The 26,310-nt window shown below is 55.4% G+C and overlaps 1 protein-coding gene across 1 annotated transcript in view; it reads right to left on the bottom strand.

Annotated features, from left to right (window-relative positions):
* KIRREL3 (kirre like nephrin family adhesion molecule 3) overlaps positions 1-26,310 on the bottom strand; it is a 141,232-nt gene that overhangs the window by 79,690 nt on the left and 35,232 nt on the right. The window contains exons 3-4 of the mRNA XM_054223277.1: positions 25,837-25,986; positions 23,871-24,020 (exon numbers count right to left, since the gene is read on the bottom strand). Of these exons, the coding sequence (XP_054079252.1) occupies positions 23,871-24,020; positions 25,837-25,986 (300 nt within the window). The remainder of the gene's footprint in view (positions 1-23,870; positions 24,021-25,836; positions 25,987-26,310) is intronic.

Below are 26,310 nucleotides of genomic sequence, written 5' to 3'. Positions count from 1 at the left end.
TTTCCGGGCACACAGAGCCTACTGAGCTTCCGAGGCGAGCTGGGATGACGGTGTTGCGTGATCTAGAAGGAGGACGGTGGTCACCGACCCGACGGCGCAACAGCAACGACCGGCCGTGTGAGAGCCTGCGGGAGCTGCGTCCACGCACGGAGGAATTTGGGGAGAAGGGGGAGAAGAAAGCCTCATCTTCCCCATCTGGTGACAAACCGGCTCTGCTTGTATCTTCAAGCCACTCCAGGCAGCGACAGAAGAGCGTTGTTTGTTGTTTACCCGCTCAGAGAGGAGATAAGGTCAGGAAATCGCAGCCGGCTTGCTGCAATCCTAGTGGGGAAAGCGAAGCTAAATCTGGCAGGCGAATTACTCGCTATCGACTGTTCTCCTTCTCAATTATTACTCCGTTTCGCAAGAAACCTCCGAAACGCACACAAAAATTTCCACCCAGGCCAAACCCACGCTGTCTCGCAGATCCCCACCGCTGCCTCGCCACGGCCCGAGTCGGGGCAGAGCTGCTCCCGAGACCCGGCAGAGACAACCTGCTGGAGAAGCGAGAAGGTAGGAAAACCCGCAGGCAGGGATGCGGGGACTCAGCCCAGGCTGCCTCGTCACAGCTGGCTGCCAAACACCATTTGCATTAGGTTACAGTCTCGAGTAAATTGAAATCCAAAGAACATCCGCCGCTCTTTCATTACGCTCGTGTTGACACCGGAGGAGGGGGACCACGGAAGGGCAAGATGGAGAGGAAGGGGTGGCGGAGGGGACGGTGGCTTGACTCGCCACCGCATCTTGAATTGCCTGGGGGCAGGACCCAGGCTGGTGGCGCCGGGCAGGTGCTGGGCATTGAGGTTTGGGCAAAACCGCCTCAAACAAGGGGATCTTTCCAGCCCCGAGCTCTGCTTCCCACCCCAGGGAGGGGTGAGCGAGCGCAGGGTACAGCTGCCCACCTGGCAAGTCATCCCCTGCCCAGAACAGGGGTCCATGGCATTGCCAAGGGAAGCTCCCGGGGGTCTTGGATGGCTTTTGAGAAAGGAAACGTCTTGCTCAGCTTCTGCGGGGTGGAAGGGATGGGCAGGGAACCTCTGCCAGCTAACTCGGCGTCAGCAAACCCCTGGCAGCTGTGCCGTGCTCGTCCCGTCATTTCCCACTTTTCTCACAGCCCAGATCCTAAATCCCTTCGAAGAGAGGAGGAGCGGGGCCTTTCATCACAGCAAAAGCAACACGCTTCTCGTCCTCAGCACTGCCAAGCTTCAGAACGTGACCCTGGGATGCCCCGCCAGCAACAGAGGCAAAGCATTTTTATTTTCACTAGAAAATAAAATTCCACTTCTTCGCGCAGTCTCAAGGCTTTGGGGACCCGACGTCTTGGGCGGCGCGGCCGTTTCTAAGCCTCCCCGCGACGGCGTTCACCCCGGTGCCTCGAAGCAGCAGGTCCCCAAACGAAACCCAGCCTCAAATCCAAAGGGTGAGCCGCATCCGCCAACAGCCGTGCTTGCGTCAGAGCTCGTTTGGGGGATCGTTTGTGAAGAACAGGAACGCCGAGGAGCTTTTTATTTCGGGCTGCTCAGCTCTAGGCTTGGGCACGCTCCTTCAACGACGCATCCCCAGCGCGGTCGCCGACGCGGGGCTGCCTGCACGCTCCCTCCATCTCCCGTCCCCGCCGCGTCCCACCCCAGCCGAGCACCCCCCGGCCCCTGCCGGAGCCCCGGCGGCGGTACTGCTGGTGAAGTCACACCATTCGCAGCCGCGCAAGTGAGGAAAAGCCCAGCCTGCACGGGAAATTTTGCCCTGCCACTGGTTTTTGGGGAGCACAACTCCGGGAGGAGCCGGGGGCAGGACTACGCTGCAGGTTCCGATGAGTAGGGCTGGCCTGCGAGAGCAGGGAAACGACGGACTCGCGGTCCCAGTCTCATGTCACCAAGGGATTCGGACCACGCTGCGGTGACGGGTGACGCTTTTTCTTGTTAGAGAGGTAAATTAGCAAGTGCCGGCTGCCGGCTTAGCCCCGATATGGTGAGACCCCACCTGGAGCACTGCCTCCAGCTCTGGAGTCCTCAGCACAAGAAGGACACGGAGCTGTTGGAATGGGTCCAGCAGAGGCCCCGGAGATGCTGGGAGGGCTGGAGCCCCTCTGCTGGGAGGACAGGCTGAGAGAGCTGGGGGGGTTCAGCCTGGAGAAGAGAAGGCTCCGGGGAGACCTTCCAGCCCCTTCCAGTCCCTCAAGGGGCTCCAGGAAAGCTGGGGTGGGACTCTGGAGCAGGGAGGGGAGCCATGGGATGAAGGGGAACGGTTTTACACTGGAAGAGGGGAGATTTAGAGGAGATATTGGGAAGAAATTGTTTGGTGTGAGGGTGGTGAGCCCCTGGCCCAGGTTGCCCAGAGAAGCTGTGGCTGCCCCATCCCTGGAGGGGTTCAAGGCCAGGTTGGCCGGGGCTTGGAGCAACCTGGGCTGGTGGGAGGTGTCCCTGCCCAGGGCAGATGAACTTTAAGGTCCCTTCCAAGCCGAACCATTCTATGATTCTATGATATTGGTCACTACACTCCATCCCCCCAGGGCTAAAACAAGCACTGTGCCATCTTACAGCACAGAAAACACAAAAGCATCCTTCTAAGGCTCTGGTTTTCCTCCAGACACACCGGTTGCCCCCGCAGGTCCCTCCCACGTGCCGTGCCACCCACCGGCAAGCTGTCCGGCAGCCCCCCCAGCATCGCCCCGGGGTTTCCCCGGCTGTGGCTCACCCCGGCTCCTGCCAGCCCCTCTCCGGGGGGGTTCGCGTGAGCTGACCGGGATCACAGCGCGACATTGCGATTTGCCCCCCCCACCTCACCCGAGGCTTGTCGTTATTTCTCTGGTGATTTCGCCTCCAACTAAATCGTGGTCTCGCAGCCCCAAAGGGAAAGGGACCGGTGTACCCCGACCGCTCCTTGCCGTCCCCATTCGTTCCGAAGGGGCGGGCGAGTAGGGACGCCCAGTGCCGCGGGCATCGTAGCGAAGGGGATTAATACACCGATTCCTCCGTCCTCTTTTGCCGAACCGTAGATGTTACGGGCCCCAGCAGAAAGCAATTAGGGCTGACAATACGCTACAAAGACCGGCTGGAGATCCTAACCAGGAACGGGGTGCGCGGCAACGCGGAGGGGTCAAGAGAGCGATGAAAGGAGCAGGGATACGTTAAGAAAACCTCTGACTCATTACCACGGAGAAAAGGCTGCTGCTGCTTCTGCCCTGGGCTTATTATTTTTTTTTTTTTTACCAATTCAATTAACTCTTTGTTGTGCTGCACTAACGCAAAGGCAGGCTGAGAAACGGGGGAGGGAGAAAACCTCCCGCAGGGCTTCGGCTCTGCCGTGCCTGAAGAGGGTTTGGTTCCTCCTCTTTTAGACCCTCCGCGGTTCAGACACCTGGCTTGAGATGGCCCCCTCTTCCCCAACAACCCCCTACGTGCTTCTCGCAAATGTAAAAAAACCCCGACGTGCCGGTTTCCAAAAGCGACTGGCAGGAAGGAATTGTCCCCAGAGCAAAAAAGCATCGTTAATTTTCCCCTTCACTGCAACAAGGCTGCTGGAGGAAGGTGGTAGGACTCCAGAAAGACGTCCCAGCCCAGCCTGGGTGACGTGGCTGGATAATCCGCAGCTCTCGCGAATGTTCAGGTGCGACGTGAATAGCCAACGCTCCCTTTCCTTCTCCGATTCCCCAGGGTAGGACCTGCAGGAGGAAAATCCTCAGGCAGGACCATCGCCAGCCCCGTCTCCCAAGGGAAACGCTTGGGGTGCAGGAATGGGAGCAGCACAAACACCCTTCGAGGGTGGTTCTGCCCTTCCCACCTCGTTATCTCAGTGCCTCTCGCTCCATCTTGGCAGCTACCAAAGGACCACGCGTGCCACCATGAGGCAAAGTGACCTGCACCGCTGGCACCTCCAGCCCCCCCTGGCCCACCAGGGATCCCTGCTGGCTGCCAGCTCCACAGTCCCTGAAAAAAGCCGGCAAAAGAGCTCCTCGGAAATCATCACGCTTTCGCAGAAAGGACAATAACCTCCACCGTTTCACTTGGGGCAGACAATATGGAATTTTTCAGCTTTCCAATGACAAAAAAAAAAAAACTGAAAAAAGGAAGGTTTCCCCCCTCATTTCAACTCATTTCTCTTCTTTCTTTCTCCCTGGAGGAAAGAAGTAGAAGAAAGAAGAAGACAAAAACTGCACCCAGTTCCGGACTCCCCGTTTCCAGAAGGACAGGGAACTGCTGGAGAGGGGACAGCAAAGGGCTACCAAGATGCCGAGGGGACTGGAACACCTCTCTTGTGAAGAAAGGCTGAGGGACTTGGGTCTCTTCAGTCTGGAAAAAAGACAGCTGAGGGGGGACCTTTTCAACGCTTCTAAATACTTCAAGGGGGGGTGTCAGGAAGATGGGGCCAGGCTCTTTGCGGTGGTGCCCGGGGACAGGACAAGGGGTAACGGGCACAAACTTGACCATAGGAAGTTCCACCTAAACACGAGGAGGAACTTCTTCACCCTGAGGGTGGCAGAGCCCTGGCGCAGGCTGCCCAGAGAGGTGGTGGAGTCTCCGTCTCTGGAGACATTCCAACCCCGCCTGGAGGCGTTCCTGTGCCACCTGCTCTGGGCGACCCTGCTCTGGCAGGGGGTTGGACTGGGTGATCTCCAGAGGTCCCTTCCCACCCCGACCATTCTGTGATTCTGTGTAAAACCTTAGCAAAGGCTTCACGTGAGCTTCTTCCCCTGAAACAAAGGACAAAGAGGAGAGCGACTCGACGCGTCCACCGCCAAAGCTTTCATCCCACCCACTGCACCTTTAGAAAGCATCTCCCCAAAGTCCACCTGAAACGTGCCCCGTGTCCACCTCCCTCAAACGCCGACGGCGCGGTCCGCATTAACCCTTCGCCACTGCAGAAGGACGACCAGTCACTGCGCCTGGCCTGGTTTTGCACATCTAGGGGCCAACTGGGAATTCCAAGTTCCAAGCGGAGCTGCCGGGATGGAGGTTCAGCCCGCAGACGCTGCCCAGGGAGCGTTAAGCGTTAAGGGTGGAGCTCCCGGATTAAGGGAAAAAAACCTGAAAGATGCAATAAGGGCCCCCCCCCCTCCCCATTCCCGGTTCGGCGCGACTTTGATCTGGAGGATTAGGGCTGAGGCAATCAAGCAAAGGTGGAGAAGTTGGTGAATCCGTAATAAGACGCAATTTGCAAAGCCTGTCAAATTCATGGATTTGAACCGAAGGGATAATTTATCCAAAGGCTTGGGCCAGAGACTATATTATTCATCACCTCCGCCATCCTCTGCTACACTATTATTTCGGATGAAATAATACTGGGGAGAAGCGAAGCCACACTCCGCATAACGCACACCGCCCTGCCGCGGCCAGAAGTTTGCATCAGCTGCTTTCTGGATACCTCTGGACAGCCTCAAACCTCGCAGAAAATCACGCTCCGCTCACCAATAATGCTGAAAAAAAGAAAAAAATAACCCCAAACCCCAAACCAACCCACCCTCAAACCACGCGATGATTATATTGCTTGGCCCGCCGCTATTAAAAAAAAAACAAAACGAAACCAACACAACAAATCTCCGAATTCCTCGTTGCGCGATTCTTGCTAACGCCGAGCGCCAGCCTTCGCTTCGGACTTACGAAGGAGCGCCTTCAGCGCAGGCCAGCGTTGGGTTGAGCATCGCCGGGGGAAATCCAGCCCTCCCGCTATGGCTCCGAGAAAACCCACGCCCCGAGCCGAGCGCGCGCGATGAGCGTGTGGGGGGGTGGAAATGCTGGAGATTTGGGTCCTGCCCTGTAGTTTTTGTGGCTCGGTAAGAGCAGGAGGAGGAGGAGGAGGAGCGAGAGGGAGACGCGAAGGCAGATTTCCCGCAGAGGCAAGCCAGAGGAAGGGTTTGTTGCCGCTTTCTGGATGTTTTTGCCCAGTCAAGTACCGCAATCGACGCAGAGCATTACGAACCAACCCGGAGGCCACTCCGTGGCAGAAAAGAAAGGGAAGCAGATGAAAAAAACCCCGTATTCTTAATTTACTCCAGTTAAATGGAGCCTAATTTGATCACAATGTTCTTCTGTAAATATCGGCCCCTCTTTAATAAGGCGGCATTCGCCACGGAGGCTGCAATCGCAACGTAATCACCCAGTGTATCATAAAAGACTTTCTCCGTTAATTGTTAGGAGGAACTGGAGCTATTCCGCGGCAGGTATGGGACCGCAAAGAGAGATAATTATAACCAGATCTAATTAGTAACTATAACAGACCTCTCCTAGAAATTGTTTTTTACTTAAATATTCCCCCCCCCCCACCCCCGGTTCTCCGAACCGACTGCGGTGCTGCCGTTGGGGCGCTCGGCGGGTTGGAGGACGGGACGATGGGGGTCCCCGCAGCCGCGTCCTCACCCCGGTAGGGGATGGAGAACCTCAGCGCCGGGTTCTCCGCTGGGGAAGGGAGCAGGGGAAAGAAATGCAGTGAGGCAGGCTGAGACAGGAGAGGGTGCTCTCGCCGCAGCAATGGAGGTGCGGAGGGAAGCGGGGTGTCCTGGCCCCGGCCGGGGGCGGTGGGGGGGGACACGGCTTGCAGGGTGAGGGGTCTCGCTGCCTCCACCCGCATCCCCAGGGATGCTCTTCCTCCCGGAGTTTGCAACGGCGGCAGAAATCAGATAAGGGGTAGAGGAGATAGGAAGAATAGCAGGCAGGCTACACAGAAAGAGGGGAGACGGGTGGTAACGGCTCCGATTTCATTTTTCAGTCACGTTAAGGGATGCAGACACACACACACCCCCCCGACCCCGTCCCCCAAAGCCCTCCTGTGACACAGCTCCTGCCTCCAGGAGAGCCTGGGGCTCCCAGCCGCGCCACCGCCCAGCACGGGAGATGCCACACGGCAGCTGTCGGAGTCCAGGGAGGCAAACGGGGACACGCACACCCAGGGTGGCAATTTTCAAGGCAGGTGGGCTTGAAAGAAACGGATTCTTTCCGGCGGCGATCTTGCCCCGATCAGTCTTTTTTCAGTTCAATCGTAGCAAAATCCTTCCTTCCAAAAGGGAAACTTTTCAAACCTCTGCAATTTTACTCTTCCATCCTTCTTGCTGCCTTTGTGCCAGTCAAAGGTACCTTTGAACGGCGCTAGGAAGCAAAGTACCTCCGAGTCCTGCCTGGGGAGCTGAGACAGAAAGCCACCGAGCCAGAAAATGGGAGCAGCCCGATCCGAGGAGCCTGCGCGCGGAAATCCTCGCTCCAGATCTAACGGGAGGTTTCCTGAGCCTGTAACCCCTCTTGCAGCTCTCCCAGAGGCATCTCCCAGAGCAGTGGGTGCTCCCTGTCCCCACCCCACCGCCGTCCCGCCGCGGACGTCCCCGTGCTGCCCGTCGAGGACGGAAGCCCTTGACAGGCTGGTGGTACCTTTGGGTACCACCCGAAGTCCTGCGGAGGAAGGAAGGAGGAGAGGCACAGCTCGACCTTTGCAGCACGGCCAGGAGTGACTTTCGGGCGGATTTGCCCAGATCTTTTCTGGTGCCACCTCAGAAACTAAGCAGAGAAGTATCGAGAAGTGGCCACCCTTAGTGATGGGGGGGCGGGAGATGTCCTAACGTGGTCCTTTTTGAGAAAGCAGGGCCGAGAGGAGCCAGGAGAAGAGTAATTAAACACAGCCAGCCGAAAGACGGGCTGGACGGCCTAAAAGGATTTCATCTCCGATATCTAGGTTCTAATTACTGCGCTGCGCGGATTCTGACCCATATTAGCCTAAGCTGATGCGCTATTTTTTAATCTAGTTATTTCCTCCCAAGCAGAGCCGTCTCCGGGGGGCTCGCTTGGGCAGCAGAGTTAGCTCACAGCTGGGTACGGTCTAACTAGGCCAGCGCTGCGGGACATCTTTATGATTTTAATTTTTTTCTGCACGTCTCGGTACCCTTCCCGGCAGGGAACACCCACAGCGAGAAACGTGCGCACGACACACGTGCGTGTGTGGCCGGGGGGGGGAAATCACCGCGTGAGGAGCAGGATGTCACCAGGGCAGGGGCAAGGCCAAGGGGATGCGATATTGGGACCACACTGGGAGCAGGCTCTGGGCTTCCAGCTAAAGCCAGCTGGAAGGGAGACGCAGATGGACATGTGTGCGCTCCTAGGAGGAAGGTGGAGGCCTTGGAGACACCTGGGAAGGGGGGTGAAGGGCAGTTGGTTGGTGACCTCTAGGGTTGCTGAAAAGCATCCCTCGCTGAACCGGTGCTCTGCAGATCCCTGAGCTGACCTGCTGGGAGGGACCACACGCCAGCCAGCCTGGCTGCCCGTCCCACGGCAACGTCTGCGTCTGGGAGCAGCCCCTGCCTCCCCGCTGCAAGGAGAGGGCTTTCTCTCTCCGGCAGCAAGCGAGCGACTCAATTATCTCCCGTAACCCTGCCCAAGCGATAACCATCCGCGGCGGTCACCATGGGTGCATCTAGTCGTGATGGCTGCAGCCGGCTCAAGGTGGTTTTGGGGAGACAGAAAACAACACGATAGCCAAGGGTGAACTTGAGCAATCCTGATACCGTGGGTCAAAACGCAAATATGACTATGGGTCAATCATCTCACCCCCAGCAACAGTGAACAGCCCAGGAGCCCTTGAGCTCTCCTGCATGCCAGGATCTCCCCTCGAGCTGGGACGTCACTCAACGTTACTCCTCGAGATCGAGAGATTCCTTCATGCAGCAGATCCTCAGTAAGCGATTGACAGCACGCTACACTTTGAGATGTTAGATAAGCGATATAAAAGATGGATTGTGCATATATAATCCTTTAGCCATAAACCGTTGATCAAGTCTGGGACTAGGACTGGATCCAGCTGCACCTGGATCTGAGGAGGAGTCCAGAAAGGCGGGGGGGTCCTCTCTGAACCTCCACTCAATGGGAGGGTCTCCCCGGCAGCTCTGTCTGACCCTGGCCTCTATGCAGTATCTAACCAAGTGTACCTTGCCGTCGGATCTTGTTAAAACACTGTTACATTTACCATCGAACTTCGTTAAATCCCTGTTTTATATCAATAAATACATTGCTGCTTCGCGCTACGAGTGAAGTGCATCACTCCATCCGCGACAGGAGCGCACGCTAACAGCATGAATGGCAAGGCAAGGCAGGGAGGCTCATCGATCCCCTCCTGCCGCTGCCAGAGATGCTCACCCAAGAGCGCGATGCCCATCCAAGAGCACAGCGCGATGCCCATCCAAGAGCATGGTGCCCATCCAAGAGCATGATGCTCACCCAAAAGCATGATGCTCACCCAAGAGCGCGGTGCTCACCCAAGAGAGCGATGCCCATCCAAGAGCCCGATGCTCACCCAAAAGCACGATGCTCACCCAAGAGCGTGATGCTCACCCAAGAGCGTGATGCTCACCCAAGAGCGTGACGCTCGCCCAAGAGCGCGACGCTCCCCCAAGAGCGCGATGCTCATCCAAAAGCACGACGCTCATCCAAGAGTGTGATGCTCACCCAAGAGCGCGACGCTCTCCCAAGAGCGCGATGCCCATCCAACAGCGCGATGCTCATCCAAGAGCGTGATGCTCATCCGAGCACCCCAGGTGCACATTTCCTTAATCCGCGGTGCCATCCCCGAAACGAGAGTGAGCCCGTCCAGAGCGCATCACTGTGATTAGTTGCCGCCTCCCAATACATTCGCTGCCACCTTGGAGGCTCTCTGCATCCCGCCGCGTTACTGCCGTGGTTCCCACCTCTCTAATCAGGGCTTCTCGCTCCGAGACGGCGCTGACCTTGATACCTTCCGGTTCTAGGCCCCTCTATGGCAAAGTGATTCAATTAAGCCCTGGTTCACAGAGAGTGCTAAAAAAGAAGGGAGCAGGGGGAAAAAAACCAAAAAGAGCCCAACAACAATAAAAAAACCGCCCTCTTGAGAATAATTTTCTTCTATGGATTTTTAAGACCAGCGGCTGCAGAATCACTTTCTCGTTTTTGTGCTGTCTCTCCAGTCAATAAATAAGAGGGAAATAAAGGATTTCAGAGAAAATAGAATGCAGTCAAAAGGTAAATTGTGGTCTTAAGAGCCCCTAAGAGACTGTCACAGACTTTGAAATGTTTCCTAGTTTGAGACCATTTCTTCCTGACTACATGGTTTCCGCTCCTCAATTTGCATCTCTGGGAGGTAATCTTTAAAACTGATTTTCCCCTGGTTGCATTTCATCGGCAAAGAAACTAAACAGGCTGCTGCATTACAGTAATAACATCAACATTTCAGCCACCTTCGCCTTAATTATTTCTCTGTCTTGCCAACAGGACCAGTTAAAGGAGATTTATATTTGGGCGGGGAGGAGGGGGGCCAAGTTGCGTGCGTGCGGATGGGGAAGATAACCTGGAAATGCCAATTTCTCCCTTGTTGGGTGTCACCGGCAGTAAAAAAAAACTACAATAAAAGAAAATAAAAATACATGAGGTAAAAGGTTTGGGCCATTTAAGTAATAATAATGTCAGCATTTCACCTGTCTCTTGCTTAATTATTTCCTTCTCTCGGCTCCGCCACCTGGACCAGTTTAGATAAGATTTCAGCGCGGATAAGGAGGAAGAACCTGTATTCTCCGAAGTAGATAAGCCGTTTTTTCCAATGGAAAGGAAGAGAATACGGCACTAAAGCCTTCCTGCCGTCTCCTCCACGTTTATCAACGGCCTCTTAGCAAAAGCCTTACCACTAAAAGCTTGTGAAGTTTTGCAAAGTACTACCGTATGAGAGAAAAGCACTTGTAAAGACAAGAAAGGGAAGCTGGAGCGTGCAAATCAGCTCGTCAGCACCCGCGTCCGGGCAACGCACGGCTCAAGGTCACCCCAAAAAGCACCACGGAGGGGGAAGCAGGGGTCCAGCTGACTGCTGCCCACCTTTAAGGAGAACTTAGGGGTTTTGGGAAGGTCTCCTCAGCCGTACAAGGTGGCAAAGCTTCCTTCTGAGTTGGCTGCGCTTGAAAGTCAGCCCCATCAAGACCTCCTGCTCTGTCCTTTCAGGTCTCCCTCCCTCCCAAGATGCGCGCATCATCGTTGTCCATCCCCCCAGGTGCTTTAGAACAAGGCTCACTTGGCCAGGACGAGCCAGGAAAATAGCTCGACAGTAGCTAAAGTCCTCCGTGACCGTTCGGCCAGGGAAAGGAGGTAGACACAGAGATGGCTGAGGCTGTGGGTCTGGCAAGCTGAGGACCCCGGAGGGTCCGTATTGGGGTCCGGCCCCCCGCGGCGAAGCACTGGATGCCGCAAGGCCTGCCGGCTCGCCGCCGGTGCCGCCGGCTACAAAGCTTGCCAAGCCGCGCGTTGGCGCCTGCCAACGCGTGCCCAACGCGCCCGCAGATGGGACGCTCGCCTGCGTGCAAACATTTACAAACACCTTGAGCGACTCGCGAAGACGCGGCAGGTTGCTGGAAGCCGTCCATGGGCAGGAAGAAGGCTCGGCGGCCCGGGGAGAGGGTTTGGCGGAGCGGGAGGCGCCGCCGCGAGCGGCGAGGGAGAAGGCGAGACGCTCGTGGCCACTCTGCACCGCACGCCACCACTGGCACCCCGGAGAAACATTTTAAAAGGAAAACAAACAGCTCTCCGGATGAAAAGCTGGGAGCCTCCCCTCCACTGGTACCGCAGAGTCTATTTTTATTATACAATTTCCACTCTTCAGTGGCTCGGATGTGTTGCCTGCATTTCCTTGCTGACCCTCAGGCCAATCCTCAAAACAATATTTGCTCAGGGTTTGGCGCGTGCGTGTGGCTTTTTTTCTTCTCTTTTTTTTTTTAAAAAAAAAAGAATAAAAAAAGCAGGGTCGGTAAAATCTTTCCCTCTTTCTTGATTTATAAGGGGCTGGGGAGCGATCACGCATCCCTGTGCAAGAAGGCAAGGGCGCGGGGGGGGTTTCCGGGCCGCGATGCACGTGCAGAGGAGGGGAGGGGGCAGAGGGAAGGTGCTTGTACCCGCGCACCACCTGCCCGCCGCCTGCCAGGAGTGAGAAACCTCCTCCGGGAATCGCCCCCCGCCTCCCCGCTCTCCCTTACCATCCCAAACCCGCCGCCTCTCCAGCCCAGGGGAAGTCAATAGGACGCTCCTGCGTCAGCCCGCAACATCGGGGCTGGATTCGGCCCCGGGCCTCTTTCCGCAGAGCCTCCCTGCCGGCTCCTTACGCTCCTTCAGCTTCCCTCTGCCTGGCCTTGCCTTCCCGCCCTGCCTGGCGCCTGATTATATTGGGTCTGCATGTGTAAGTACAGCCTCCTGCCATCCTAATCATCTAAAGTGGCTATTTGAATAACAGTTGTCGGTGCCTGTAGTTTCCTGTAATTTCCAAAAGGAAACAAATCCATGCAGGCTGCAATTTTTGCGCCTATGAATTTTGAATGACTATCTCTAAGAGGCTCGATTCCTCTCTCCCTTCCTTCCTCCCCCTCCCTTCCCCTGCCTCCCTGAGCCAGCTGAGGGAGGCGCTGCCACCCAAGGGTCTCGACCCAGGGGCTCTGCCTCCTAGGAGAGACGCGGAGCTGCCGGCAGAGCTCGCTCACGGAGCTTGGAGGAGGAAGGCGCTTGGATCGCACCCAACCCGCGGGAGACCTGCTCTGCAGCAGGACAAAGCAGGGCACGGAGGCAGAAACGTCTTCCAAGTTGGGATTTTCCCCTGCGTTGCCACCTCCAAGCTGAGCTTGGGAGGTCCTTCTCTGACCAGCAGAGCTCTGAGGGGACCAGCCCTTTGGAGATGCTGCTGCTGGCCAAGCTCCTCACCTTCTAACACGGAGGAGCTGTAAGACATCTCTCCTCCAGAGCCGGCTTCTGTGACAGTGACAGTCCCTATTTATAACCTTCTCCCTTTCAAGTTTCCCCTCCTGTTCTGCCGCATGCGGCTTTATGACAGCGAGGGTTCTCCTTTTTATGACACTGTTGTTTTTCAAGTGTTTTTTTTATCACCTGGTTTTATTACAAAATTACCGCACGGCACCCCGAGTGCCACAGCAACGAGGAGGGAGAGCGGCTCTGGAAATGCAGCGACTCTTTCCTGAGCAGCTTGCAGCCTCGCCGGGGCAGCGGCTGAGATTTGGTGATGGATGGAGTGCTTGTTATCCTCTATATTTTTATCCGCAGATATATAAAGCACTTTGTGATCCCAGCGGATACCAGGCGCTATATAAATGTAAATCATTATCATTATCATTAAATACCTTCTGCGTCTTTTTAAGCTACCAGTCGGCATCAAATACATAACGGGGCAGCTGGTGTCTGGGCTTCGGCTGGCGAACCAAACGCGAGAGGTGTGATTTTTGTCTTCGTTAGCAATTAAACGCGCTACCACGAAAGCCTTTATTTTCCCCTTGCAATTTTTCATGCTGCCTCTGATTTGAAAGTCACTTCTCACCCACCACGAGAAATCTCCGCAGACCTCCCTAGCAACAACCTGAATAAGCAACGGCCTCGGCGGGTACGCGGATGCTCCCGGGATGATCCGAACCCAGGCGTACAATCCCACTGCATCGCCCGGAGTAAAGGCCAGTGAGAGGATCCCCCGGGCGCTGTGCTGGGTCACAGGCAGGAGAGTTCAGTTCCTGCGTGATTTATGACTCGAAGGAGAATACAGACACTTGTCTCCAAAAAGTATGACTCTGCGGCACTTCTGCCTCGGCCGCTGCCCGACCCCAGAAATAACTTGACTGCCCCAAACCTCTTGGATATCACCCACCTCGCAGCCGTAACGGCAGCGAACACCGGGTACCCGGCACATCGTGTTTATGACCCAAAGTTTCCCGTTTCCGCTTCTTCACCCCGGTCCTTTTTCCCTTCCTTTAGGGGAGGGACGTGGGCCTGAAGGACTCCCTCAAGGTCGGGCGTGGAGGCTTTGGCAGCGCGGAAATGAACCTGGGGCTTGTGCGTTTCCACCCAAGCCATAAATCGCCGGATCCCCTTTCCGCCCGCCCCGCCGGGCGGACGGGCCGAGCAGGCAGCACACTGGGTGCCCCTTCCCTGGTTTCCCCCTCCCCGTGCTAAGCCCCTGTTTTGTCACCGCAGCTTGTCTTTCTTCCTGCACCTCCGGCAAAGCCACCACCTACTGACACCTCCTCCCCGTGGGAATTCATCTCCAGCGAGGTGCTTCCACTCCAGTTTCTGCTTCCCACACCCAGCTCAAGGGGAGACTCCGAAATACGAATCGCTTCTCGGGTCACCGCTGGCTGCACGGATGCCTCGGGAGAGGGATTAACCCTACGGAAGCAGGGGTGGACACTACGGAGGTGGGACCCCAGGAGCCTTGTGTTTGGGAGTCAGGAGCCAAGTCCCAGCTGAGAGGCATCGGCGCGCTTGCCGGGGAAGGATGCTCCGTTGGTTTTTCCCAAAGGGAGGTGACTGATGCAGGGCCAGGCTACGCTTGGTGGGGTGACGGAGGGCTTGGTCCCAGGTGCTGGGGACTGGCTCCCCCGAGCTCCCGAGGGGCCAGGAATCAGCAATATTTCATTTCCCCTCGTCACGAGCAGCAGGAGCGACAGAGTTGGAAACCTCTGATGCGTCACGGGTCTAAGCCCTGGCTTTTAATCTACGTTCCTATTAACCTGCAAAGGTTTTGCAACATTTAATCAAAGGAACAAGGTTTTTCTTAGTTCCCGATTTTTTTTTTCTGTGTGTTTTTTTTTTTTTTTCCCCTTCTATTTTCCCCAGCCTCTCCTAAGTTGCAGCCTCCTGCTGCCCAGGGGAGATCTTCCATTTAGCTGCGTTTTCCTTTCTCATTTCATGCTGTAATGGAGATTCATCATAGGTGTTAAATCCGTAACTTGCTGTGAATCCCTCGTCTCTCCCCGCGGAGGTCAGAGTTGAGCACGTCGGAGGAACCCGAAAGCGCGGCTTCATGCCTGCCCCCCCCACCCCCCGCCCGGGGGCAAAACCTCAGCCTAACTCCCAGGAGGAGCGGGGAGAGACGGGTCCTGGATGGGTGATCCAACACCATGTCCATCCTCACCCCCCTCTCTTTGCCACCTAAAGCGGTCCCTCATTTATGATTTATCACCGAAAGCGACCCCTTTTCGGCGGTGTCTGGGGTAGGGACCCCCCCCACCCTGCTGTAAGCTCAGCGCCCACAGTGTCGCCCGGGGCCGCCAACCCAAGCCACCTCCCGCTGGGTTACGAAGCTGCTCATCTCGCAGCAGCTTCCAACGCCAGCCTGGGCAGGGACGGCACCGAGCCCGCAGCCCAAACGCTCCGCGCACCCCAGGAAAGAAGCACCAGCCCAAGGCAGGCTCTGGGGAAGCAGCGGCGGGGGGGGGCTGCTGTCGTCCCAAACCAACTTGAGAATCTGCACGGTGAGCTGCTAATTTGAGCACACCAGGCCCCTTTTAATGTCAAAAAAGAGTAATAGCCCTTTCCAGAGGGCCGTTCGTCCAACCTCTGCCTTAGCATGAGATGAATATCCTGGGATGGGGGCGGTTATTTGCCCGTTCATTACAAAGGACACCCCCGGGTCAATCATTAAGACGCAGCTGTCCCGTTTCGAAGGCCACGCTGAGCTCCAAGGAACGGGTAAATGCAAGACATGGGAAAAACAACCCAGGATAGGGCCGGCCAAGCTCCCAGCCGCAAGAAAACACCCCCCCCCGCACCCCTCCCCGGGCTGGGGAGAAGCAGAGAGCTGGGGTGGGCAGGCACCCCCCAGCAGAAACGCCTCACCAGCCTCTCCCGAAACGTCTTCTCTGCTTTCGCGGCTGGCCCTGCCGAGCCTTGCCTTCATTTTTCATCGGGGCGGGGAGGGGGGGGGGGTGGATCGATGAGAAAGCGGGGGCTGTCGCTCAGGTGATGTCACGCTTCGAGGGCCTCATTCTTCGCCGCCGGCTGACAAGGGGCGCGGGAGTCAATACTTTTGTCAGGTCACTAACAACCCGCCAAGATCCCAGCGGTGACGGATCCCGCGGCCCAGCAGCCACCGAACGCGGAACGCTGCGATCTATCCGGCATCCGTGCACGCACGAGAGGCACAAAAGCAGGCGCTGTGTGGACGTGTAAGGCAGACACAGAGGAGCGCGGGCAGGGGACAGCCAGGGAGCTCCATCGCGGTTGGCGAGAGGGAGAAACAGGCGTCGCTTTGCAAAGCAAAGAGGAGATGGGCACGTGCGCGGGGTTTGTGATGCAGAATGCAAGGTGTCGGCGAGGCACGCAGGCCATCAAGCAGAATAATCTCCTCTGTCCGCATGCACCGCGCGGAGCAGGAGCCGTTCGGTGCAGTGACGCAGAGGGGAAAGGCTGGTGGGAGGCAGAGGGAGCACCGCGGGATGCGGAGGGAGCACCACGGGATGCAGAGGGAGCACCGTGGGATGCGGAGGGAGCACCACGGGATGCGGAGGGAGCACCGTGGGATGCAGAGGGAGCACCATGGGATGCAGAGGGAGCACTGACGGGATGCAGAGGGAGCACCATGGATGCAGAGGGAGCACCGTGGGATACGGAGGGAGCACCACGGGATGCAGAGGGAACACCGCGGGATGCAGAGAGAGCACCGCAGGATGCAGAGGGAGCACTGAGGGATGCAGAGGGAGCACTGATGGGATGCAGAGAGAGCACCACGGATGCGGAGGGAGCACTGTGGGATGTGGAGGGAGCACCATGGGATGCAGAAGAAGCACTGTGGGATGCAGAAGGAGCACCGCGGGATGCAGAGGGAGCACCACGGGAAGCAGAGGAAGCACCGTGGGATGCAGAGGGAGCACTGCAGGATGCAGAGGGAGCACTGCAGGATGCAGAAGGAGCACTGTTGGGATGCAGAGGGAGCACTGTGCGATGCAGAGGGAGCACCACGGGATGCAGAAAGAGCGCTGCGGGATGCGGAGGGAGCACTGATGGGATGCAGAGGGAGCACCACCGGATGCAGAGGGAGCACTGACGGGATGCAGAGGGAACGCTGTGGGATGCAGAGGGAGCACCACGGGATGCAGAAGGAGCACTGTGGAATGTGAAGGGCGCACAATGGGATGCAGAGGGAGCACCGTCTCCCAGATGCCCTACACAAAGCCGGGAGGATTTGGGTGCGAGACGCAGGGAGGTTTGTGGCCGGAGCAGGAGGCGGCGCAGCCGCAGCGATACAAGCGACGAGCACAGCAGGATTTTGACGCTCAGCAAGGACCCCCCGCCCCGCGTCGTTTCACGACAACTTCGCGGCCATCACAGCACCCACGGCTCCTCTGCGCGGGGCAGGGAAGTGGGCAGCGCCAGCAAGAGGGGCCGGGCAGAGGGCAAAGGGACGCCGCCACCACCGCATCCGAAGGGATGGCAGAGAGCCGGGAAGGCTTTTTTATCAGCTTTATGTGCTTTGCATCCATCAGCTCGGTACAGACCGGCAGACTCTGCATAGAGAAGCCAAATGCTTTGTGTTCGATAAAAACCGGGGTCAGGCCCTCCCTGCATCAAGACAAGAAATCACAGATTGGCGCGAGAACCCGAACATTAATCATTTCTCTTCCCGTGTCTCTTCCTATTTACTCTGTGGTCCTTCAGTCTCCGGCGTTCGGGTGGGAGTGTTGCTGCGGCCGTGAGGTTGTGAGCGAGGCGAAGTTTGATGGGAGCAGGGGTATCTGCTGGGAGACCGAGGGATACAGTTCAAAGAAAACCGACGGGCTTCCAGGCACACAAACCTTCCTTCAGTAATCAAGCCTGGCTTTGCGGCGCCGAAGGCTACCCGTTAATTTACGTACGGAACAAGAAGACTTTCAGGGTTACCGCCTCACCCCGGGGCTTTAGGAAAACATGAATTTTGCAAGACTGCTCGCAAAATGGCGCGAGCCGGTAACGCTGGACCAGGGTTTGAGGGAGCGGAGGCTGCATCTGGCCTGGCCCAGACGAACTTCCCTCCGTGCAACTGAACACCAGCCACTGCTCAGCTACGGCCCTGGCCTGCTGGGAAGGAATATACTTATCCTTTTTAATGCATTCGATGAATATATATTTAAATTTCCTGGTCACGCGGTGGCGTATTAACTGTTGGACTGGGACAGGCTTGACGCCCCATCGGGGGCTGTCACAAGACGCGTGCAAACTGGGCTGCCTTCGCCAAAGCTCCAGGTTTCCCAGTGGCTGCTCCCTCCGGGATCCTCAGGGATGGGGCATTTCCCGTTTTCACTCGGCTTCTCCCTACCTTGGCAGCTCTTCGTCAGCACGGCGAAAGCAGCAGAAGGGCGGGTATATACGGAATGTGAAACGAAACCTTTTCTTACCTTTCCTCTCCCCGTATTTGTGTAATTGGAAAGTTGTTATTCTGGAGCAAGGAGGTTGGCAGAGCCTCGTCGCATCCAGCATTGCACCCAGCGAAGATGTGCTTCATGGGGATTTATGGCCGTGGGGCGGAACTAGATGATCTTTAAGGTCCCTTCCAACCCCAACCGTTCTGTGATTCCGTAAGTGAACCAATTTTCCGTGTCTTCTTCAAAGTAAGGAGAGCAGAGCTCACGTGGATGCTGCCTTGCCTTTCTCCTCCTCCAGACAAGCCGGCAAACCGCTCTGAAATGGGGGAAGAAGAGCACTTCCCAAGGGCCAGCTTGGGAAGACCCATCTCCAGAGCCGAGTTTCTAGCGTACGGTACCTCTCTTTGACCTGTTTTTCCAGCTATGGACTGCCCGAGGCAGAGGTTGCCTCTCCCCCTGAATTTGTACAGCTCCAAGGCCCCCCGAGACCCCGGCTTTGCCTGCCCGGGGACGATCAAACCCATGGAGACACCTTCCCAACCCCACAGGGGTAAGATGGAAGCAAGGAAACCAGTCCGCCCTCCGCTACGAAAAGGAGCCAGCTCCGAGTGCTGTAAACTTAAGCTGCTCAGACGTGACATCAAATATTTAGGTTATTTGGGATTTGCGCTCGATTGTTTGATGTTTCTGTTTCGGTCTCAGTAGACCCGGTTGCTATTTTGCCACTGGAAAAATTCCCAGCAGAAAATGCAGCTTCGTGAAGACCCAAGCTTGTTCAAGGAGAAGAGACCGACTGGAAGAAAATGATCGCATTTTCATCACTTTTTTTTTTTTTTTTTTTTAATTCCGAATCGACGTCCTGACTCTACATGCTGGTTTAGGTTGAATTTTGCATTGAGAACTGAATTCTGTTAAAAAGCATGGAAAAATACTCGAAATGGTTCCAAGCTGAACTCTTTCTGGATTTGAAACGTCGCCTCGTCCACATTTTCTCCCCGCAGCTCAGCGTTACAAATATTGAAAAATGGTCTTTCCCAGGCCACAGCCTCTTTGTTTTCTGATCAAACTCCGCTAAAGAGCGAGAAAGCCGGGAAATGCTCAAGCTGCCAGCGATCGTTTTGGTAATGGAAATAGCTTACTCTACTCTGCAGGGAAGGACCGGGAAGACTCGGCTAGAAAGAGGACTGGAATAAAATAAAAAAAATAAAATAAAAAGAGGAAAAGGGTTGTGATTGAAGGCGAATGCGCTTGATACCTGGATGACCCTCCTCTTCTCCTGGCCCTGGCTTGTACCATCTTAAAAGACAGGAGCTCTCACTTCAAATTAACTTAATCTGTAGCGTTCAATAATTCATGTTGATTTAAGAAAGCTTTATTTCTAAAGGGACACCCATGGAGACAAGAGTTAACGTTAGAAGAGGCCGTGGAGGGGGAGGAGACAGGGAGGCGAAGGTACAAGTTAATTGCCTATCAATTATTCACCTTAAATCTCTGGAAGTAGCTCCTCTGCCTCCCTCCTCACACCCCCAGGGTCCCCTCGTCCTGGTTGTCACCGAGTCCCCACCAGCACCTCTCTGGGGCCAGCCCTTTCCCTGTGCCGAGCCGCAGGATACAGCAGCTTGCCGGGAGAGCCCGTGGTACCAGGCGGGGCTGGAGACATCACATCTCCTGTCCGCCGACCAGGAGCGGCTCCTGCCAAGACGCCAGGGAAGGAGCGCAGCCATGCTACCATCCGGCTTCCGCAACACAGAATCACGGAGTGTGTTGGGTTGGAAGGCACCTCTAAAGGGCATCCAGTCCAACGGACATCTTCAACGTCTCGCCACGCTTCGCTTGACCGCTCTCCTGCCTACCCTCGGCCATCCTGGGCTGAGCCTTCCCAAGGCCGCTGCCAGACGGGCAGGGCGAGCCGGGGCACCCCCCCTTCCCCTCCCCTCTCCTCCCTCCCGGGGAAGCCAACGCTCTCTTCAAAGTTTCTCCTCGCTCGGCTGCCTTCCAGATCTGGGAACTCAACGCTAATTAACGTGTCTGCAAATCCCAGCTCGGCTGGCGGGGCCTCGAATTCATTCACGGTCCCCCGAGTGCAGAAGGATCCACAAGCCAGCCCTCTGGCTCCTTAAACTACACGGCTGGCAGATGCATATTTTAACAACACACATCTGTTGGCTATATAATCTCTTGTATTTGCCCTGCCTGCTCCCAGCTTTGATGGAAGACCGGAGGGAACTCTCCGGTGGTTACAGCCAAAGTGTTTGCTTTGCAATTTCGCTCGATTGCTGTCTGATTTTATTTTTAAATTTCTCCAAGTCCTAATCAGGCTCTTACTTTATTTAATTAATACCCCGGCTTAGTTAAATAGATCATAAATTAAGAAGCCCTGCCGTTAAAGATGTACCAGGTAGCAAATAGCCCTCCAGTGGCTTCCTCAAACCTGCCAAACTGCTGCCCTGACATCCTCCGCTTGCAAAAACCGTGGATGCCTTCCCTGTCTCCCACTCCCAAATCCCATCTCACCAGTTTTATCAGCTGCTGCCTTCCCTGCTGGGGCAGACGTCCCTAGGAGAGACAGCAGCGGCTCCTTCCCTGGACAACTGGAGCAACGGTAGGAGGGAAGGGGAAGGAGAGCTGGAGACGGGGGGGGTCCTTCGGCTTTGGGATGGGTTAGCTGGGCTCCTGAGCAACATTCATCCCTGAGACTCTACAGATAAAAGACTTCCGTTGACGCTGATGACAGCAAGAGGCTCATCTGTTTGAGTGTTTGGACTTCCAAGGCTATGGAATGATCTGTTCCACTGCATTTAACCGTGTAGATTTGAAAACAATGTGACAAAACCTTAAATATTTAATTAAAATACGGTGTAGCTCCGCATCTGAACAGGGAAGTAGGAGGCATCGGCCCCGTAAAGCTGTTGTCAGACATGAATGACAGCAGCTGGAAACGGAATTGGGAGGCATTAGGGGATTTCTTGATACCAAGAAAGTGGAAAAGCTGGCGAGAACGGCCAAGGCAGCACCAACCCACGCGATAAAACCCAACAAGCACGGTATTTTTCAGAAGCAAGGCTGGGATGTGACAGAGCAGGACGGAGTTCCCCAGCGCTGCCCCCAACATCCCCAGCCGGCCGATTTGCCGCTCGAGTCGTTGGCAAACCCAGCAGCACACTTTGGGCTCCCGGCGCCACGACAGCCTCCCAGCTCTGCTCCGGCTGGGACAAATCGCTTCCTCGAGAGCCGCCAAGGTTTGCACGCAGATTTGGGGATGGCGCAGGGATCCCCTCCTGCCTAGGTGATGCCTGAGGCCTCAGGCGAAGCTGGGCAGACTGGGATGAAGGAACGTCCTACAAGCATCTTCTTCAAATGAGGCATCCCTTCCTAACCTAGCAAGATGAAAGTTGGGAGATCTGCATCTCCCCAGAGACGGATGCTTAGCTCACGACTAAAGCAAGCTCACCGAGTCACAGAATAATTTTTTTTCGAAGAGACTTTTACGATCATCGAGTCCAACTATTAATCCAACACGGCCAAGTTACCACCAAACCATGTCCCTCAGCACCACATCTACATGACTTTTAAATCCCTCCAGGGATGGTGACTCCACCGCTTCCCCGGGCAGCCTGTCCCAATGCTTGACAACCCTTCCGGTGAAGAAATTTTTCCTAATATCCATCCTAAACCTCCCCTGGTGCAACTTGAGGCCGTTTCCTCTTGTCCCATCGCCTGTTCCATTCCCCGCCATTGGGCTGGCTAACACGCAGCCCGGCAGACCACCTTCGCTGCCGGTGGGGCAGGACACGCCATCCTCCTCCCGCAAAGGTCTCAAATTGACCGCTAACGACCTTCCAGTCCCTTTCCCAGGGTGTGGATCATCACTCTGCACCTCCCCGGCCAGCCTTAAATTGTTCCCCCCCCCCCCCCCCCCCCCCGGAACATCCGCGTAAATACGTGGGAAGCGAAAGATGCGCTACCGACGCGTTGCAGAGCCCCGTTTTCTTACCGATCGGGCTGAAGTCGAATGCGCTGTAACTTTAATTTTCTTAAAAAGGAAAACACTCCGCAAACATAAGCTGCTGAACATCTTAGGTAAATGTACCAATTAGCAACTACCATGTATATTCGCATAAACATTAACTACCATCTACTCAACACATTCCATAACCCCACAGATAATAACGATTTCCTTTTGATCCATGAAAACATCTCTCCGCTCAATCAACGCTTCGCAGCGGCTCTGAGCTCTGACGTCCGCCCGTGCGCCCTGGGACTAAATTAGTTTGGAAATCTTTAGCTCTAATTAAATAACATTATTTCTTTTGTCTGGCTCCGGCAACGCATCCTGCCTTCGCAACAGAAGGAGGGAGCCCAGGCGAAGGAGGGGAAGGCGACCCAGCTTGCCGAGGTTGGCGGTGAGCGAGAAAGCTCCCCCCCCGCCCCCCGACAGCCGCGTTCCGCTTGCCGACTCGTTTGCAGGCTTCTTGCACGTCTGGGCACACGTCAGAGCTCGGAGCTGCTGCAAAGGGTCGACCGAGCAGAAGGACGGATCGAAAGAAAATCATCGTTACCGGCGGGGTCAGGGAAAGGGAGAAGGCGGCAGTTGCGTAGGTTTGGGGGTAGGATACGTTGTAGGGTGGCGGAGGGGGAAAAACCAAATTACAAGGGAAATTATTACAAGGGAATGACAAAATTACAAAGGAAATTACAAAGCGGAAGTTAGAACCTGTTTTCGCGGTGCTGCGCAGAGCCCGGTCAGGCGCACCTTCAGGAGAACTAGTTCCCTCACTCACTTTCTCGGCTGCTTAAGACTAATTAGCGTTGACCCGACTAAAAGCACTAAAACTCTTGGTTTGGATCCTTTTTTTTTTAACATTTCCCACCCTCCCCTCCCGAAATTTAACTAAGGAAAAAAAAGAAACCAACCACCAAAAACCCAAATCCAGCCTTCGATTTAAACAAACTTAAATATATAAATAGTTTCACTTTGGGGGGTTGAATAATCAGGACGTATCCGGGAGCAATGCAGCCTGGTTTTTGCCCAAGCTTTTTCAAGAAATACCGTTTTCGTTAACATCTCCGAAGCCGCAGCCGTACCGGGAGGTCTCACTGAGCCAGCCTGCCTTTCCCCAGCTCTCCTGACAAGCACCACCAACCCTTCGCCAACCCTTTAACCTTCGCCAGCGCCACTCTCCCGTCCCCCCACCCGAAAAGGGTCTTTAGAAGATGCTGGGAGCAGTCGCCCGTTTGCGGTCTCACGCGACATCCTCCTGGGTCGCTCACGGGAAATAGTAATTACCGAGAAAGGCACGACGCTAAAAGATGTGCATTAAAATAGATACAGGAGGAAGGTAGGACGGGATGAAGAGCAGCCTTTTCTCAAGCGGTACAGTCCTGGTCCTGCCACAGGCCCGCGCTGCAGCAAGGGCAACGCATATCGCACCGATACTCTTCATCTCCTTGAATTTATGCGCGTGCGCTCTTGAATTGGCACGTATATTTGTAAAGCTGAAGTACCAAACATTCTGTGACTCTATTACTCATCCCAGAATTTCTCCGCTCCCTCGCCAGCTTCCTTTCCTGCTGTATTTGGGGCCAAAATGCACCCCCAATCGCTCTCACGATGGATTCATTTCCAGACCTCTTGATTTAGCAACAACACATTTTGTCAGAAAGCCGCTCAGTGCAACCGCCAGAACAAAATAAAAAACCCAAATAACCGCCAATATGACGGAGAGACGGGACTTACCGAGGACAGTCAGCCGGGCAGGTCTGGATCGGATGGCCGCTTGAATGGCCTGACATTCGTAGACGGCGTCATCTTGGAGATCAGCTCTCAGGATTTTCAAGTGATGCTCTCCGGACAGATGGTCTCCTACGACCAGATAGCGCGGATAACCTGCAGAACGCAAAGCACGAGTCAGGAGGCAGCCGGACGGAGGAGCCCAAGGATGAAGAGCACCCAGCGCGGGCCCAGAGCCCCAGCTGCCCCACAGCAAACGCCCAGCAGCCGAGTCAGCTTCTCCCCCTCCTTGGCAGCCAGCACAAGGAGAGAGAGAGAGAGAGAGAGAGAGAGAGAGAGAGAGAGGCCTTCCAAATTTGGGCAGGACACTACAGATTTTGCCCTAAAAGTTCAAAACAGAAGTGCTGATGAAGGAGCATTAAGTGAAATCCCTGGGAAAAGGGATGAGCCCTTCCACCAGGAAACCCACCACCTTCTGAGGCCCGGCACGGGATTTCCTGAGCTCCTCAAGCCAGCCGTGCACGCGCGTGGGGTGAAACCCTGGCACACGTCCACCACTAAGGCTGCGTAAAGGTTGGGCGGGGGCCTGCGGGGGTACCGAGAGCCCTGAGCAGCCTGCCCTGCCTTTGGAGACATCCGAAGCGCCACGGAAGGAAGGCTGCCGTCACCCCATCCTGCCCTGCTCTCGTGATTAACGCGCTGTGTAACGCAGGCAGCCTGGCACGCTCTCGTGTTTCTGTTGTTTCGCAAGCCATCGACAGCAGGATTTGCTCTCCTGAACCGCGAGAAAGACAAATGATGGGTTTGTTTCTATTTAGCTAATTAGACGACTGGCTGAGCTGGTATCATGCGAGCTGGCAGCTCCTCTCGCTTAAAGCAGCCCCGGCTCCGTTAATTGTGGAAGTCATTCAGATCCGCCACGTACTTCAGTGGAGCCGTTGTTGCCCGCTCGTGTTGCAAGGTCTTGTATAGGGAAAGCTCAGCTCTCTAATATATGTAAAAGTTGTGGCGCGGCGCTTTGAAAAACAGTCGAAGAGGGGACGGCTCACTCGGACAAACCTGAGGAACGAGTAATTATATGCATTAAAACAGAGAGGAAAAGAGAAAGCGGGCATCGCGCTTTGGAGTTGCGGGGTCCCCGGAGACCAAGAGCCGCGAATCCTCCCCTGGTTTCTGAATTTTCGGAATGCTGCTGGCGGATTTGGAGAAAACCCCTCTCGGGTCCCCCCGGGCCCTGCAGAAGTCGAGCGGTGGCAGCGTCACACGTGTACAACCCGCGCTGTGCTCGGGGTCGGGGGGGGGACAAGGCTGCAGCTCCTGGAAGGGCTCGGCGCCCTCCCGGCTTTCAAGTAAACGCCCTCCCTTCATGGCGTGAAATATTTCACTAAAAAAATGAGTGTTTTCCAGCAAAATATATAGAATAAACCGTGTAAGGTCTCCACTATTGTTCCAGAGTCTTCGCCAGTTGCAATAAACCCTCAATCACGATGCGCGCGTGGGATTAAGTGACGAGAAGTCCGGGGAATTTTATTACCAAACCATAATTTGCCAAAAGTACAGCTTAAGGAAGCCACAAGTACTTGAGGGCTCTGCTGGATTGCAATAAACGCATTTATCCGACGCAAACAGAGACTTTTTTTTTTTTTTTTTTTTTTTTTTTGAGAATTGTCAAAACAGGCACTTTCAACGTTTACAAAACATTTTGGAAACCTGACGTTTGTTTCCAAGAGTCAACCCAAACCAAAGCAAGGCTTTCCAGAGGGTCAGGTCACACCGGTTGGGAACCCAAGCGTTTTGTCTCAAGTCAAGAGTGAAAAAAGTTTGTTTGTTTGTTTCTTTTTTCCAAGTTTCAACGCTTATGTTTGGCTGGAAGGGTTTGTAGTCGCGATGAACATGCTTGTTATTCCCCAAATAAATATTGGGGCTGCGCCTGCCCTTCCTTGGTAGAGGCGGGGGTAATATCAGGACTTACTGGAGAGATCCCGTCCGACTCCGAGGGCCAGCCCGTCTTTAATCCACAGCACGATGCCATTATACTCGGGGATGGCGCACAGCAGCGTCACGGGCTGCCCGGCGATCACCACCTGGTCCTGGGGCTGCTGCGTGAAGGAGGAGGCTTGACCTGGAGAGGGGAAGAAGAGAGAAAAAGAGGAGAGGGTCAGACCGTCCCTGCTATTTCCTTTAGCTATTTTATTCCGGTTTGTGGTGCTCACGTTGCAGCCATGGGGACTGATGTATAGAAAACCAGCCTGCTTTCAGGAAGCAGCTATATCGTATATGACACCTAATACAAGAGGACGTTGGTCCTCTGCTTCTGAGTGAGTCTCATGTGCTAAATCGGTTGAGAACCTGCTGCACGACACACAGAACCAACCGCCTGCTGCTCTTCCCCTGGTCGAACCTACTTGCGTTTGCTGAGCTCGACACACGTCTGGGCATGGAAGGA

The sequence above is a fragment of the Rissa tridactyla genome, chromosome 17 (assembly GCF_028500815.1).
Source record: "Rissa tridactyla isolate bRisTri1 chromosome 17, bRisTri1.patW.cur.20221130, whole genome shotgun sequence".
Classification (NCBI taxonomy): domain Eukaryota; kingdom Metazoa; phylum Chordata; class Aves; order Charadriiformes; family Laridae; genus Rissa; species Rissa tridactyla.
Note: the sequence above shows the minus strand (reverse complement) of the source record. Positions and strands in the feature narration are given on the sequence as shown.